This window comes from Melanostigma gelatinosum, assembly GCF_949748355.1.
Source record: "Melanostigma gelatinosum genome assembly, chromosome: 1".
Taxonomy (NCBI): domain Eukaryota; kingdom Metazoa; phylum Chordata; class Actinopteri; order Perciformes; family Zoarcidae; genus Melanostigma; species Melanostigma gelatinosum.
This window is the reverse complement of record NC_136634.1, coordinates 16497138-16513646: the sequence shown is the minus strand read 5'-3', so window position 1 is coordinate 16513646 and position 16509 is coordinate 16497138. Positions and strand designations below refer to the sequence as shown.

Below are 16509 nucleotides of genomic sequence, written 5' to 3'. Positions count from 1 at the left end.
CCGAGTTAATTAAATTAACATACAAATGACATCGCCTACATGACTCATACAAGACTCCAAGGCAATCCCCACTCCACGTATGACGATGCTATATCACGTTCAACCGGGACAAAAGACATGTTAAGAGGGAAGCGTATGGTAACTCCACGCAGGTTGCAAACCATTGCACCGCCGCATCCTGCCTGGGACGTGACTATCAGCATGCGCAGGGGTCCAGTCGGTCTCATTAACATGTGCATACGTCACGTCCACCGAGGAGGCTGTCTTTAAATACCAGGGAGACTCCCCCCTCTGCAGCACCACTTCTGCGGAAAAGCGGCATAGGACAAGGACCAGGACCAGGACCAGACCCAGCTTCGTGTTTCCACCTGACTATCTAAAGCCTAAAGGTAAGATAACCCGGCTAACTAATGCATATATAACCTATTAGGTATTGTACACTTCAGGCGCCTCCGGGAACTCTATTTTGAGTCGTTATCGCGTAATGACAGAAGTAGTTTTAGTGGTGCTGGTGGTGCTGGTGGTGCTGGTGGGGGGGCTTTTCAGCAACCTGATGCGCACTGTGAGGGGACACGCAAATAAGGCCTGTGTCGCTGGTCAATGTCGATAGTGTTGATTGGTTGTTGCGAATGAGCCTCGCATCATCTTCAGTTTACGACATGTTACCCTTTCGGCTACAAGTGTTGCAGTTAATTTATGTAATAAATGGATTTTTTTAATTTATTTTTTTATGTAATAAAACAAGAGTAGCTGAAGCAACAGGATGTAGGCCTGCCAGGGAAATCTCCCAGCCTACTTGTTGCACTTGCATGAATGGGTTTTATAAGACTGTCGTTATAAGGGCATATATATATATACACATACACATATCTTAAATAAATTATTTATATTATGGGGCCCACGCGAATTAAATATAGGAAATATCCCAAAAGCCTTTTCCCTGTAATATAGGTTATAATAACAACCCTAAAGGGCAGGAGGTTTGAATCTGTGTCATCAGGTGGTTTGTGTTGACCTATGCATGACCATGAAGACCACCATCAACACAGCAGTCAGTGGGACATTTCCTGTGCCAGTCAATACACTGCATCCATAGGCCGGCCCATTGGGAAGCAGACCTTAGTGAGAGCACTAACGCTGCAGATAGCTCGTTATTACTATATAACACTGAGTTCTCTCAGCTGCTAATAATCCTTCCTGTAATCCTCATTTAGTCTGGCTACAATAGTTAATGTTTCTGGTTGGTATTGAGTGCAGTAATCCTTTACTATAAGCTAACAAAGGGTCCTTGTTAATCACAAACCCAGCCCACCTCAGGGTCAGCGCCTGGTCTGTTGTAAGCTTACACATCTGTGTGGTGTGTGAGAGATAAAGGGATAAAGGGATATTGGGTATGACTGTCCCACTTACCGTATCTGACTATTGTGTGTGGAGAGGTCTTAAATATCCTCTCAAGGAAGGTGTTGGTGTATTCATCCCGGCATGTGCTCCACAACGTGCTCGTCTCCACATCGCAGAGAGAGGAAATCTAGTCATGCTGATGATGTAAAGCCTTGAAAGCATGAGCACACACCGACTAGGAAACCACACAGTAGTGTGTGTGAGAGACGTCAGCCAGAGACAGGATGCAGTGTTTTCCCAGCCAGGGGGTTGCCGTGGAGACCTAGAGTGGCGCTGCGAAGCAAGACATTCCGCAAAACCTTTTAAGGAAGTAAACATGAGAGAAGAGTGAGCACAGAGCCGGAATTTGGTCAGAGGTTGTGTTTTGGGGATTATGAGAAGGCCACGTTTTCTGTTTTTTGACAGAGATGAAAAGGGAAAATCCAAGTCACGTCCAGTATGCTCTCGTGTAATAACAACGCAACACACTGTCCCGTACGACATGCAGCACTACTTCACTGCCTCTCTGATTCCAGTCCCCCTCCTCCTCCCCCTTTTATGCTCTATTGACCCGCTTACCTACTCTTTCCAAAATACCTCAGATGTCCACCAAGGAGAAGCTGATCAGCCATGTGATGAAGGAGGAGCCTGTCGGCAGCAGGAGCAAGGTGACGGTGGTGGGTGTCGGCATGGTGGGCATGGCCTCTGCCATTAGCGTCCTGCTCAAGGTGAGAAAAAGAGAGTTGAGGGGATGTGTGTGTGTGTGTGTGTGGCTTACAGTATGAAAGTATAAGGAGCTTTAGATAAACCCTTAAAGTACAAACTTAGATCCACTTTAAAAATATGAAAGTACCAACGAATGGATTAATAAGGATGTGCAAAATAGTCTTTGAACTGAGAAACATTCAACCAGACTTTGATGTGTGCCGACTAGTGGAATCGGCCTCTGCAGCGCTTGGTATAATTGAAAACCTGCACGCTTACTTAATATTGAAAGCGGCACAGGAAACTTTGCATTTCCTGAATTAATATTGTCCTGTTCCATTCACAACGAGCTAACCGTGCCAGCTGAGGAACAACAGCGGCAACGAGAAACCAGGTTACCGGTCTTACAGCTAACAATGCTGCTGAGCAGTCAGGGCAGCAGGCTGCTCCTCACTTTTATATCCATGTCATATACACCGAGAGATCCACTTTCAGCCACTTTGAATAAGCCTCAATGTAGCTTTATCCATGTGATATAAGGTCCACTGTGTAAAGTATGTGATGAGTTGTCACAAGGACTAATTCTATGCTTATGTTCAGGACTTGTGTGATGAGCTGGCCCTTGTTGACGTGATGGAGGAGAAGTTGAAGGGTGAGGTCATGGACCTGCAGCACGGCTCCCTCTTCCTCAAGACACACAAGATTGTAGCAGACAAAGGTGAGAATGTAGAAAAATCTAATTTGTCTTCATCGTGGTCGGCCAGTCGGCTTTTACTGAAGCTATCTTTGTGTAGCTCCATCAGAACGTCTCTCCTCTCGTCTGTTTGCCAGACTACAGTGTGACAGCCAACTCCAAGGTGGTGGTGGTGACGGCCGGTGCCCGCCAGCAGGAAGGCGAGAGCCGCCTTAACCTGGTGCAGCGCAACGTCAACATCTTCAAGTTCATCATCCCAAATATCGTCAAGTACAGCCCCAACTGCATCATCATGGTGGTTTCCAACCCAGGTTAGACAGACCGTAGCATGAGGGAGGAGAGAAGGTGTGGCTTCAGATAGCGCGGATGAAATGAGCATCTCTTTTTTTTTTTTTTTTTTTTACCCCTCCAGTGGACATCCTGACCTACGTGGCCTGGAAGCTGAGTGGTTTCCCCCGCCACCGCGTCATTGGCTCCGGCACCAACCTGGACTCCGCTCGTTTCCGCCACCTCATGGGAGAGAAGCTCAACATCCACCCTTCCAGCTGCCACGGCTGGATCGTCGGAGAGCATGGAGACTCCAGTGGTATGCAGCTCCTAACTAAAAATAAAACCTCTGCCAGCCCTTCCACTGTCCCGCTTTGTTGCTCTGCCGCAGATCTTTTAATACATCAACTGCGTGCGTTATGCTGACATGATTGCCTCGGTGTGTAGAATCTGTGGTCGGGATTAACAAATATTTCCCTGCTTGTGTGTGTCTGTCGGTCTCTCACAGTGCCTGTGTGGAGCGGTGTGAATGTTGCCGGAGTTTCTCTGCAGGGCCTCAACCCAAAGATGGGGGTCGAGGGTGACAGTGAGAACTGGAAGGCTGTGCATAAGCAGGTGGTTGATGGGTGAGTACAAATCATTTCCCAGTAAACGACCAATGAGCTCAAAGCGCTCTCTGAACTCTCCTGCGGACCACATTTTTGTCTCATCATTCTGATCTGCAACGCAAACAGCCATGTAAATACGGGCCATGAGGAATTTAACTGTCTGCCAAAGGGCACGCAGAGGCGCGCTCGCAGTGTAGAGCCCTGGGCTTACTGCAGCCAGTACAAACACAATAGCTGCGCTGCTCTCTGTAACACAACACTCTCTGTGTCTGCGTTAATTCTAATTAACAATTTTCTATAGTATTGCTATATCTGTTACTTAAGACCGTTGTTTTATTTCGTAATGTGACGCTGTGTTCTATCTTCGGAAGTTGAGTGCTGCAACAGTTTGGCCTGTACACTTTGATATTGCACCATTATTTCACCGTCCGACCAACCCGATTTATCTCTCAGTAGCGAGAGGTCAACCGTGTACAGCACAATAGGTGATTTATTAAAGATGTTGGCAAAGCTTTCAGGTATGAAATAAAAGAGAATAGAGACAGAGATGGAGGGTGAATGTACCCGATGGCTGTCTCAACGGGGAACAAAGACAATCGGCAAAGGTGCACGATTCCCCATCTACATGGCCAATAGAGCAGAGGTCTCATTTTGCATGGTGACATTTTCAAAAAACATTTTTCATGTTTGACGTTTTTTTAAGTGTATGAAACCGGAAGACATCAAAGTCTGCTCACGTTATTTTTGAAAGCATACTTGCGAGACTGTACTGTACAAATCCAGACTAAGGAGCAGATTTACATTTTTTACAGGTTCAGCCAGGTAACTTGCATGGACCAGATTTATTCTTTATCACTCTGCATACATCAAGCTCAGCACAGCAAAGCTATGAGAATGGCAATCATAAACTTCCCCCACAAAGCGAACGGACATGCAAGCGTCGCTCAATTTGACACTTCCCTCCTGGGAATAAACAGCTGAGTTGTCAGCAGGAAAACATCTGGAAAGAAGATAGATGAAGGGTGTTAGAGGAAGATGACACGCTCCCAAATACGAGGAGACATGCCGTTCTCGCTTTGAATGTATTTTCCTTATTCTGTGTGTGCACTGCAGGGCCTACGAGGTTATCAGGCTGAAGGGCTACACTTCCTGGGCCATCGGTATGTCTGTGGCTGACCTGGTGGAGAGCATCATTAAGAACCTGCACAAAGTGCACCCTGTGTCCACACTGGTCCAGGTGAGAGAAGACTGGGAGCAAGAAGTCACACATTAAGCTGTTTGGCAAATCCCGCACGATGAAATTCCCCGTATTGATTAGCTTCCACCAACATACAGTACATTCTTCATATGTTGTGAAATGACGCCCCCCCCCCCCTTCCTCTGACAGGGCATGCACGGAGTGAAGGACGAGGTCTTCATGAGCATCCCTTGCGTCCTGGGCAACAGCGGCCTGACGGATGTGATTCACATGACACTGAAGGCCGAAGAAGAGAAGCAGCTGGTGACCAGCGCTGAGACCCTGTGGGGCGTACAGAAGGAGCTCACCCTGTGAAGAGCGCTCCTCTGAAGTCTCCAATCCACGCTCCACACTGTGTGGTTGTCTCCCTCTTACTGTACCGCCTTTGCCCCTAACTGCAATAGTCGAATGAAACTCCTGAGTGTCTGAAAAAGGCTAAGTGTTTGTAGCTAAACTAGGGGGAGCTAGATCTTCCCTTCAGATATTCACGTATCGGTGTCCTTTTCCTTTGCTGCCTCCCTCCTGTCATCCTCCATCAGTGACTGGATTCTCTGGAACCTAACTCCCACCTTCAGCCTGTGAGCTCAGCCTGTGAGCTCAGCCTTCGTTTAGATGGAATGATGTGTCTATTTGTTGTCCTGTCCACATAAAAAGGCCTTTTACAGATTGAGCATTTACATTCTACGTACTGTATGTTAACCGTGCACTGTTGCTTCTGTACACTCCATGTTGGTTGTTTATATGTATTCTGTGATTGTTGCCGGCTGTTTTTCTCCACTTGGTAATCTCTGTTTATTTTTGTTTATTTATAGTATAATGGAGACATTCCATTCCCTATGAGGAGGCCTTCACATCCAGCTATACTCACAATGAAACAGCTGCATAACACTGGGCCAAAATCCTGTGATACTAAAGTAGCTTATCATTTGAGGAAGGCAATGCTATGTTTACTGGTTGGCATTGAAGCCTTTGTACACTCGCAAAACCACAAGTGCAGTGACAGATAAATAAACAATGTAAGGTTACAGCTTAAGACTTACTATTATTTAAATCGGCAAAGAGATAACAGCGCGCCAGCGGCAAATAGTCGGCTACAATCACGGCCTAGGGTCAGGTAACGCATCGTAACGTAGGGTAATAATCTTGAAGGTGTTTGTTTGTTAGCACACACTAAACACCCTCAAAGGGTTTTGTATTTATTTGACTCTTACTGACTTTGGAATAGAGTATATCAAGAGAAAAATTATTGTATTATGTATAGGTGTTAATACTGTTAAGATCTATTTATGTATTACTGTTGTAACTTTAGACATGGTTTATTAATCACCGAACTCACTGAGGAACTGAACCTGTCATGGCAGCTAGAAATTGTTTATTTGCCGTAACATCCAATAAATCTGCCAGGATCGTGATACAAGTCTGTGCTTTGTCTTGTTTGTCATCCAAATTAGCAAAAGGCAGTTTTTATGTGCCTACAGGGACGCTGACTCAGCCGCTCTCGGTGCACAGCTGTGTGTCAACACACCAGGCAGATTAGAGGTTCTTATGCAGGAGATTAAAATTCAATCCCATGCTTCAGTGAGACATTGTGGCACGGTGATCGTACTGGTAAATGCTGCTGCACCTGCTTACAAATAGGCATTTAAAGAATGCTGATCATGTGTTTAATCAGTGAGAAATACTGATGAAAGCTAGTTCAAACATTGAAGTAATTTCTGTGGTTTGTTCAGCAGGTGTGTGCAACAGAGAAAACACTATTTTTTCAAACAATTGTGAAAAGAAATATATAGAGAAAGTATATTGATCAATGAAATAATCACAGATGAATAATTAAATCAGATTTCCTTTATTTGTACTGATTTACATAAATCTACAGATATAAAAAGAACAGGTGGTCTACGGTTGAATTGGAAACAAGAAAAAAAACCCAGCAGATATTCTATCATATACAATTCAAAGTGCATTTAGTAAAAGGCTAATTTAAATGAGACATGTTTGAAAACTTTACATAAGTTAACTTTTTGATTAGTACAATATCTTATTTGTTTTTGCACCCTCTAAAGCTCTGGCTTTATTCACAACTTTTTCCTTATTTTACTGAAAACCTAACCCTCTCAGCAGGCCTGAGAATAAGTGGACAGCACAGGGAAAACAGAAAAGTAAAGAAAGAAGAACACACCTTAGAATAAAGCCTGTTAAGACTCATCCACCTTCAACAGAGACACTGTACATGATGGACTGGTTAACGCAGTCAGACCGGAGGGCGAACCAGAGCAGCTGACACACACAACCTTTCTCACACCCTCGGAAAGAGACACAGGGAAACCGGAAATACAAATAGTAGTGCGATCAAATTGAAAGGGGGCTTGAAATGTAGCCCATTAAAAGACCCAAAGAAGAAATACAGTTCCCCGTCGATGTTCATCATCACCTCAACTGTATGAAAAGTGATCCCTTTGACTCCATGGCTACTGAACATGACCCAGACTTCATGCAGAATGCTGAGGCTGAACCCCATGTCCTTCCTGAAAGGTTGCCCTGGGTATTTATATCGGAGCGTAACCTTTTCATTATGAGAGCAGTGGACATATGGGCCTCTCTCTACAAAGCCCCTCTCGGCTAGCCCCGAACTATTTGTGCTTGCTCGCCAAATGTCTGTGAAAGCGACTGTGAACAGAATCTGTAGGCTCCCCTGCACTGCAACATATACAGGTCGACACACTGACTCACTGTATGCCAACCCACAAACACAAAATAAGCTCCCACCTCACTGATACCAACACGTCATGAGCGCGAAGCATGTTTTAGATTCAACCGCAGTTCCTGGTTCACAATGTGGTCACAGTGGCGTTTATTTAATATTGGTGCAAAAATGATCTCAATGAAGTATTTGGTCAGATCAAAACAACAAATGATGTCCTATGAGAACTGTGGCAACACAGGACAGCCCAGCTCTTCATGGTGGTTGTGTTTCCAATCGTTCTCTGTTGTTACTGTTCAGATTTCTGTCTCACGAGATCAGATTGTTTTTTAGATTAAAAAGAGGAGAGCTACAAGAAGACATTAAAAGGGGGAATAAAACAGAAGAGGAGGAGAGTTAGAGAGCGTGAATATATGAACGTTTCCTGGTAGTCAGCGTGGGTCAGTAGAGGTCACTCAGACCGGCAGTCTTGCGGGCTTTCTGCATGAGGGCACGGAGCTGGAACTGCTTCCTGGACAGAAGGCGAACATGCTGGAACAAAAGAGAATCGGAGTCATTAAGGCTGAAACCACACTCAAGTGTGTGCTGGGCCGTGTCTCCTGAGGAGCGTCTACACAGGAGGCGTTTCAGCTGCGTCCGTCTCACTTGCAGAACAGATAAGCTTCTTTTTTTAACCAATACAACGGTCTATAGAGGCTGCATGATGCCTCTATAGAACTCGCAAAAGAAGTGTGACCCAACGCATACTCTTTATGCTTCAAGTCTATTTTCTTCTGTTTTAAGCACGTCGTTACAGTGATTGTGTGTTGGGCTCTGACCTACACTCAACACTGTGTCTGAAGGCCTCCTGTGTGGCCCCAGATTGCCGTTTTCACGATGCAGGCTGATTAGACACATTAGTTGTCGTTGTGTTGTCACCTTAAGAAACACCTCGAGGTCTATTACGCCCCTGCGAAGGGCTTCTCCGAGGTAAAAGATCGTGTCCTCAATTGCGTTTTCTTCAGCATACAGGTTCAGGATCTGTTTGTACAGCGGGGCTGTGGGCACGATGACGTCGTCGATGTCGTTGTTCTCTGACTGGTTCTCCATCTTCTCCAAGGCCTCACTCAGCTCCTCGTCCTTTCTCTTCAGCAGTTCGATGTTCCTGTCAACCTCAGACTAGTAGAAACGTAATGATTACCAACATATCTTTTTTTTTTTTATTATAGACCAAATAGTGGGACAGTAGAGGACTGGAACAAATACAAATATAATATTAAAAAGAGGTGCAAGAAGAGGATTTCTCACCACTTCCTGGTCCAGTCTTGAGACCATCTCCTCCAGTTTCTGATGTCCTTTCTTCAGATCCTCCTCTGTTCGCTTCAGGGCGTCTAGCTCCGCCTGAGCTCTGTCCATCTCCTCTTTCATCCTCCAGCGAAGCTTGTCACTCACAGCGGATATCAGAGATGCACGGATGGTGTCCTCGCCAATGGTGCCGTCTCTGTTCGGGCCTTCAGAGGAAGACGTTAAGGAGTGATGTTAGACAGTGAACAGGCAAGACGGATTATAAAAAACATCCTACCCTGAGCAAGGTGGGAGGGATTAACTGACCATCTTGATGAGATGACTTCAATTTAGAATAAAAATAAATGTATATCCTTTTTTGTTATCCAAATAGAGGAATTCTGTGTTCTCACCATATAAACAAATAGACTACAACGATGCTCAAACAGGAAAACAAAGTAATCAGAGAAAGGGATCCTCATGTAGCAATTAATTAAGGTGGAGATGTTATACTACTTTAAGTCTTTCCGTTAACTTATCACAAGTCAGTAATTAGCCAACATTCGATGCTCATTCATTTAGGTTACGTGTCATCAGAATGCCCTGGCAAAGGAGGTAGTTATGAAACCTGAAGTGTGTCATACTTATGACACATTTGAACAACTTTATTCTCAGTTACTGGAAAACCCCTTTATGAAATCTGACGATACAATCCAATAGAACATCCCAGCAGTAACACGGCCTTGTGTAAACTGTATGGGTGTAGTTTATGGTCGTGTTTTATTGCATTGAGTAACATCGACAGGTTTATATTAGGGACGGGCATTTCAAGCGAGAATACTATTCAACATACTTTTTAAAGACAAGACGAAAAGTCACATTAACTATTCCATTATTTATAATTGACTATTCTGAAAATCATAACCCATCCTTAATTTATACATACATTTAATATTATATTCTGTCATATGTATTATATTAAAGCTCTGTTTAACAAAGATCTTCGGGCGTGGTTGGACTGAACAAACTGGGATGTTGTCAGGAGTCCAACAGTCTGGATGAGTACACAGAGGCTGTCACGTCATACATCAGCTTGTGTGCCCCAACAGGCACCAGGGTGAGTTAAAACAATGACAAACCCTGTTCACAGCTGAACTCAGACAGCTACGGTAGCAGAAGGAACAGGCATTTAGGAGTCCGGACAAAGGACGTGTTTAAAGGGTCAAAATGCAGGTTTAGCAAAGAGGTGAGAGACGCTAAATCACAGTTCACTGAGAAGCTGCAACACCAGCTGGAGAGGTCTCAGACAGACCACCAACTACAAGCCCAAAGCCCCCCCACTCCATGAATGACCTCCGCCTCGCAAACGAGCTGAACCAGTTTTACTGACGCTTTGAAAGACAATGGGAGAGTCCTGACACCATCCCCCATGATCCCATTCACCACCTCCAGACCAACAGGTCCCCTTCCCCCAGCTCCTCAGGGACCCCTGCCCCCTAACCCCCCAGGTCTATCACGAAAACAGTTTCTTCCCATCTGCAGTTGGGTTCATCAATAAAGCCCGGGACCCCTACTGACTCAGACACTACATCCCCAGGATAATTTCTTACTTTTGCACGTCTTTTCTCTTTTACAATACACGTGACACTTTATAATATACTTTGTTTTAACCATATTGTATTGTAAATTTTCATATTTTCTATGTTATTACACTGTATTTTACTGTTGCACCAATCATGTAGCCAAATTCCTTGTATGTGTAATATACTATGTAATATACTGAATACCAGGTTATGTAAGAGTAAATGCACTGATGGATGTCTTCAGAGTGAAGACCACCTTGTGTGTAGTCTGGAGTCAGCACTACAAAGAGTTGAGTCAGCCTGGAGATCTGAGCAGTCTACAGGCGAACCCATTTCTTCTCCTTTACTAAATATGGTGCACAGCTCCTCCTGCATGCTGGTCCTTGACCAGCATTTCAGTGCAGTGCTGTTAACTGATGTTGGGGCAGCAGATGGGTCCCCTGGTCATAGCTCAGTCTGTGTGTGGAGTTACTGTTGCCAGCCTAAATATAAAACTGTGTCTGAGGTGTAGGGTGTGATGGCTGGAGGCTGTGCCTTCCCCCATCAGATCCATCCTACCCTTTGGCCTTTAATGCTCCCCACTCTGGTTACACTAACGACCTTTCACTGGTGGCTCAGCGAGCCACCGAAGTCAACCAGAGGGCGAGAGAGTTAGAGTCAAAATGTCAAGCGTCTGAGTTCAGAGTTAACTAAGGGCCATAGAAAGGAGAACATGTATTGTTTTATCAGGGGTGAGTTAAGTATTGAATCACTGTGTTGTAATACTAACACAAAAAGGGAAACGTAAACAGAAGAGTGCACAAAATAACAGTTTCTGAGTGGACATATTCATCTGTATCTTGCTGTGCTTGTGCAGTTTGTAAAAAAACATTTGAAACATGTGCTAATTTTGAACTTAAAAAGTTTAACCATGACAAAGAAATACAGCCCCCTGGATACTAAATGTGATACATACCCACTGTGGAAACTGGAGTCTGGGTGGGGTAGTGTGTAGGTCCAGCAGTGGCCGGGTAAGAGTTGCCCGCTGGGTATTGGTATCCCGGATAGCCTCTGCAAATAGTTTAATGATCCAAAAAATAGTCAATTGTTTATATTTTAACTTTTAGCTCTAAATGTAACTGACCCACTAATAAGAGTGATTCTGTTTGATATGCTGCTGAATAAACCATGAAAAAACAAACATGCCAGGACAGGTTTGTTTGGTAGTGCAGTATGCACGAGTTAGCTGGAGCATAGGTGTGAGAACTGCTCGGCAAATATCTTACCCTGGGCTAGGATTTGGGCCGTAGGGTGAGACTGCAGGCATGCCAGGCATATAGGAAGCTGAGGTACAGAGATGGTGAAACAATTAGATCGGAGGACATACGGGTGAACATATTATTTATCTCTTTCACGCTCTCAAAGACTTTCTCCATGGTGTGCTGGAGTGGTATCTGAGCTCCATCTAGTGCTTAAGGAAATAAATGCATCACTCAAACCATAATGCAATATTAGGTCATGAGCACTAATAATGCATGAGCATTAGCAATAATATGAATCATCTTCAATATATTGTCTCCACTGCCACGGTATAAAAATGCTACGTTTCCTGACATAATATGAAGCCCAGACATCGTAGGTTTTTACAGTGGGAAGCTACTACATAGTGATCTAATCATTTATTGGGATATACTACACACAGTTTCTTAAGTGCACCTCGCTAAATCTAAAGCAATCTTACCCTCACAAAGGTTTACATTTTCTTTTTCCTGGTTGATTTAGAATTTGTATTTGCGTAAACAATGGATAGGGTGCTTAGAGTTTAGCAGTCTGGAGTCTTTTTGTTTATTCATGAGCTTTGGCCACTAAGATTGGCCCGCAACCCAACAACAATGGGTGTCACTCACGGTTAGGGGGTCCGGCTGCTTGGAATGCTTGATAGGGGGCTTGTGTGGTGGGGCGAGAAAACACAGGAGGCTCCTCTCCAAAAACCACAATCATCACCTGAATCAGACCATACAGGTCTGACTGAGGCTGTAAGACAGACAAAGAAGTTTTCATTGAGAAAGACAACAAATGCTAAATGCTACTTTGAATGATCAACAGGAAAACCACAAATAATATCGAGAGTCACAGGTACATTTACGGCGCAAATAATTGTACCATCCAGTGCTCACTGACTGGTAGACAAATAGAAAATATTCCAGTTTAACTCACTATTATAATGCAACTAGTGTTGTATGTTAGAGCCAGATTTAAAACGTGTCACTGCTGCAGTGACGCTTCAAATCCTCTATAACAACATTACCCAAATAATAGATATGTAGAGCTTTCATAATATTTATTTTTCTATGTTTGCCTTTCTTTGCCTAAACAGTCTGTAATTACAACTAGTGCCTTAAGACCTCACACTTACATGCTTCCACTCATGTAGATAAGGCAGGTAGATCTTGCCATTGGCATCGATGTGCTTGCCAGTTTTGATCATCATGGCACTGGTCGGTTTGACAAAACATATGGGAGGGTTGTAGGGATATGTGTCCAGCATCCACAGACACACTGGTATGTTGTAGATATTGCCTACAGGAAACATAAACTATGTTATAATATTATTACATCATATTTTTAACTGACAGTTTCTATGCCCCAGTCTTTCAGCTTATACTAAGAAGCATAAGTAATATGTCTTTATGTTCGTTATTATAGAGAAACAGTTTTTTTAGAACGCAAGGTAAACATTCTTCACCTCTGTAGCTCACTGGGACAGTTCCTGTCAGGCTCATCAAGTCTCTTGTGGAGCCGTCATTAAACACTGAAATGGAAGAAGATCTCATCAAGCTCTCAACAAGCAAAACAATTTGGATATTTACCATAAGTTGAGCACACAATATATAACTGATACTAGACAGTTAAAAAACAGGAGATCAGTATCGATTTACCATAAGCATCCATGACTGGCTTCAAGTCCTTGTACTGGATGATGACATTGGTTATCTCACGAACAGTAAGATCCCTGTATTTGTATTGCTGGACAATGACAACAAAAGTTGAAAAAGTAATGTATGTTAGTATATTGAACGTTAAGACACTCAGGTAACACATTTGGACAGAGCTGACAACTAATGAGCCTAATAATTTACGTAGGAAGTCATTTTGACTTAGCCCATAGTTTGCAGTTGTTTACTTGCTGTCTGATTATATATTAAAACATTTTCATACCAGGTCATTGAAAGGCACAGTTTAGGGTTTGATTGTGAAAAATTGTAGCCTCAACATCAAAGTATAAACTCAGGGCTTGGTTCACTGATGTCAGACTTACACTTACATCTGAGTTATTCAATTTCATTCTGATCCTGTACACAATTTGATGACATCTGTGATGTTTGTCTCAAACCTTTGAGGCCTACACTTGAAATTGTGATCTACTGTGAAGTACACATCATGCTTAAATTCAATCTGTAAATCAAACTTAAATTATGAACATCAATAAGGCTGTGCGTGATCAAAAATGGCTGATTGACCCTGAAATTATTCATTTAAGAAACACAACATAAATCATTAACAGTATAATAGTTCAAATACTCAATAAAGTTTAGATTATTCATTTATTTATAAGGGACCATATTCAACAACACAAGTGGTATTTGTAAATCGGCTGCACATCATTAGCATGCTGGATCGTTATTGTAAAAAAACAAAACCATTTGATTAACTTATATAGATACAAACTATGAATGGTGTTTTAAACATACGTTTATAGTTCACAGCTAACGTTTTAGTGATGTTAGCTAGTTTAGCTGGCTATGCTAGATGGTAAAACCGTAACAGCGAACGTTAGGTTAACACATATTTGTACGAGGGATCTCAGTTACATGCATTAACACACTTAACATAATCATATGTTTACCGTACTAAAGGAAATGTTAGCCTGCTGACGTTAACCGACAGTATCATGTTTGGTATCGGTAACATTAACAAGCTAGCTAACGTGCTACTGTTGGCCACCGTAACACTTACCTTCAGCATTTTCTTCAGGGCACCTTCGTTGACAACTGCCATGGTTTGTATGTTTTTTTGTTTTCACCGTTCTTATCAACGAGTTAACCTAAATGAGTGAACGGCTGACTTATAACCCAGCTACACTGACAGCTAACACAAGCTAATGCTGGCTAGCAGGACTTCACTGAATGCTAGGCTACAGTTAGCCCAGCCTCGGGCCCCACTACAATGATTCGGTGTCGATATGGAGCCCTCCAGTTCAACACCAGTAATAACTCTGTTGTCAACGCGCCAAAATTCAATACCAAAAAAGAACACAAAAACAACGAGTTAATAGTTCCAGAAAAGGGCCGAAAAACAAATATCCGATGGTCAACAAAAGGAATTTCCGGTATTCCACCTGACTGCTTCCGGTATGCATGTGAAGCTGGCAGGAGACGAGCAGGCGTGGTTAGGTGAGTTTACCGTCACACATCATAAGGGCCAACGCAAAAGCGTACCAAGCAATTATACAAAACAATTATTTACAAGTCTTTCCCATCATATCTTTATTTACAACACGACAATGAATTAGTCACTTTTTACAAGAGGTTGTATTAATGTGCTAGTCCTGTCTTTGGGAACAGTACATTGTTTTTATGGGAGAAGTTGTGGTTAATCTAAGTTTTCACTTCATGAAATGACACGTTTGACAAAAGAAGTCACAACAATTTTAAAGACAGTAACTGAGAAACTCCTGTAAGTAACGTTAATAGTTTTTCCAATTTAATGGAAGAGTTGTCAGATAGATTCTACGTAAAAATTGTGTTATGTATTATGATCTATTGCATTATATACCTGGCTGCATGTGTATTCTTCAAGTTACTAACTTGTCTCTTCACTGGTCAAAAGTCCAAAACATTTGTGGATAAGGACACAACAAAGGCCTTAGGGTACAGATAAGGTTTTATGAACAGCTTGTAAAGCAATTTGAGTCTTTTAACACACAAGCATTCAAATGCCACATTAGTTTGTTATGTTCATATGAAATACATCCAATACATTCATACCAAACACGGTCAATATGTTTTTCATCAGGTGCTGCATGACATTTACAGTCTAAATCATTTGACAAAAATACAGCATGCTGTTATTTATCTGAAATCATCAATGAATTAACCTTAACATAATCAATGTATACCATCTGACACTGTACACAGGATCAAACACTTCATCACAGCCAACACACAAACAGTCCACAAAGCTAACAGCTGGTTTCATCTTCTTGCTGGAAAGGTAGATCATCTTCACTGGCTAAATGCAGATACAAACTTCCATCTGTTCTTGAAAGCACCTCTGCCTGTCTGTGGAACTGTAGCCAACCTGTAAAAATATATATATTTGTCATTTTAGAAGGTATAAACTTGTATCTAGAAGATATATGTGCTGTTTTGAAACTTGTTCCTGCCTGTGTGAGTGTAACTTACAAGGGGCTTGTTCGGGCTCCAGATGAGACTGCATGCATACAGGAGGGAAGTCTCCGAACACAACAACCATCACCTGCAGTAGGCTCACTAGGTCACATTCGCCCTGATAGTAGAAAGGAAATCCCGCATGAAACATGTAAAGCTCTAAAGCACACCATTCTGTACATGTAAGTGCCAGACAACATCAGCAACAACACAGGTGCCGTTGCCCATATCTCTTTTTACATGTAGGCTAGTGAAAGAGTACAAGGTATCATTTGAATCCTCACGTTCTTCCACTCCTCCTGGTAAGGCAGCATGACTTCGCCATTGCTGGAGACATACTTTCCACTGAGGACCATCATGTCACATGTGGGTCTGACATAGCAGATGGGAGCAGTTTGGGGGTAGCTTTCCTCAATCCACAGGCAGACAGGAATGTTGTAGGTCTTGTCTTGTATATAAGAACAGAGTCAGCTTCTCATTATAATTAAACTGCTTACAAACAGCATAAAGTGCAAAGTCATTGTTACCTTTAAACATGACAGGAATGGTTCCGGTTAGACTCATCAAGTTTTTCGTGGTTCCGTCATTGTAAACTGAAAGAAATTGAAGGTTGGCGATATCATTTAGAGCCCTTGTTGAATT

General features: G+C 42.8%; 2 protein-coding genes across 2 annotated transcripts; one reads left to right on the top strand and one right to left on the bottom strand.

Annotated features, from left to right (window-relative positions):
* Nucleotides 1-230: 230 nt before the first annotated feature.
* On the top strand, nt 231-6308 carry ldha (lactate dehydrogenase A4). The gene is made up of 8 exons (XM_079279418.1): nt 231-389; nt 1983-2108; nt 2686-2803; nt 2917-3090; nt 3192-3365; nt 3555-3672; nt 4768-4891; nt 5042-6308. The coding sequence occupies exons 2-8, from the start codon at nt 1983-1985 to the stop codon at nt 5204-5206; spliced, it is 999 nt and encodes a 332-aa protein (XP_079135544.1). The 5' UTR covers nt 231-389; the 3' UTR covers nt 5207-6308.
* Nucleotides 6309-6727: 419 nt separating this feature from the next.
* On the bottom strand, nt 6728-14824 carry LOC306785169 (tumor susceptibility gene 101 protein-like). Its single transcript, XM_079279407.1, has 10 exons — nt 14435-14824; nt 13357-13444; nt 13164-13229; nt 12834-12997; nt 12325-12451; nt 11704-11761; nt 11394-11488; nt 8880-9082; nt 8511-8750; nt 6728-8123 (listed from the first exon to the last, which is right to left on the bottom strand). Exons 1-10 carry the CDS (start codon nt 14474-14476, stop codon nt 8034-8036), a joined length of 1173 nt encoding a protein of 390 aa, XP_079135533.1. The 5' UTR covers nt 14477-14824; the 3' UTR covers nt 6728-8033.
* Nucleotides 14825-16509: the final 1685 nt, after the last annotated feature.

Bases quoted from the DNA above. Each gene is read 5' to 3' on its own strand.
- LOC306785169 (XM_079279407.1), bottom strand. From the start codon at position 14,476: ATGGCAGTTGTCAACGAAGGTGCCCTGAAGAAAATGCTGAAG. The intron at 12,998-13,163 runs GTGAAGAATGTT...TGTTTCCTGTAG, and splicing joins TGTCCCAGTGAGCTACAGAG to GCAATATCTACAACATACCA. The intron at 11,489-11,703 runs GTAAGATATTTG...AACTATTTGCAG, and splicing joins GGCCCAAATCCTAGCCCAGG to AGGCTATCCGGGATACCAAT.
- ldha (XM_079279418.1), top strand. From the start codon at position 1,983: ATGTCCACCAAGGAGAAGCTGATCAGCCATGTGATGAAGGAGGAGCCT. The intron at 2,109-2,685 runs GTGAGAAAAAGA...GCTTATGTTCAG, and splicing joins CCATTAGCGTCCTGCTCAAG to GACTTGTGTGATGAGCTGGC. The intron at 3,091-3,191 runs GTTAGACAGACC...TTACCCCTCCAG, and splicing joins CATGGTGGTTTCCAACCCAG to TGGACATCCTGACCTACGTG.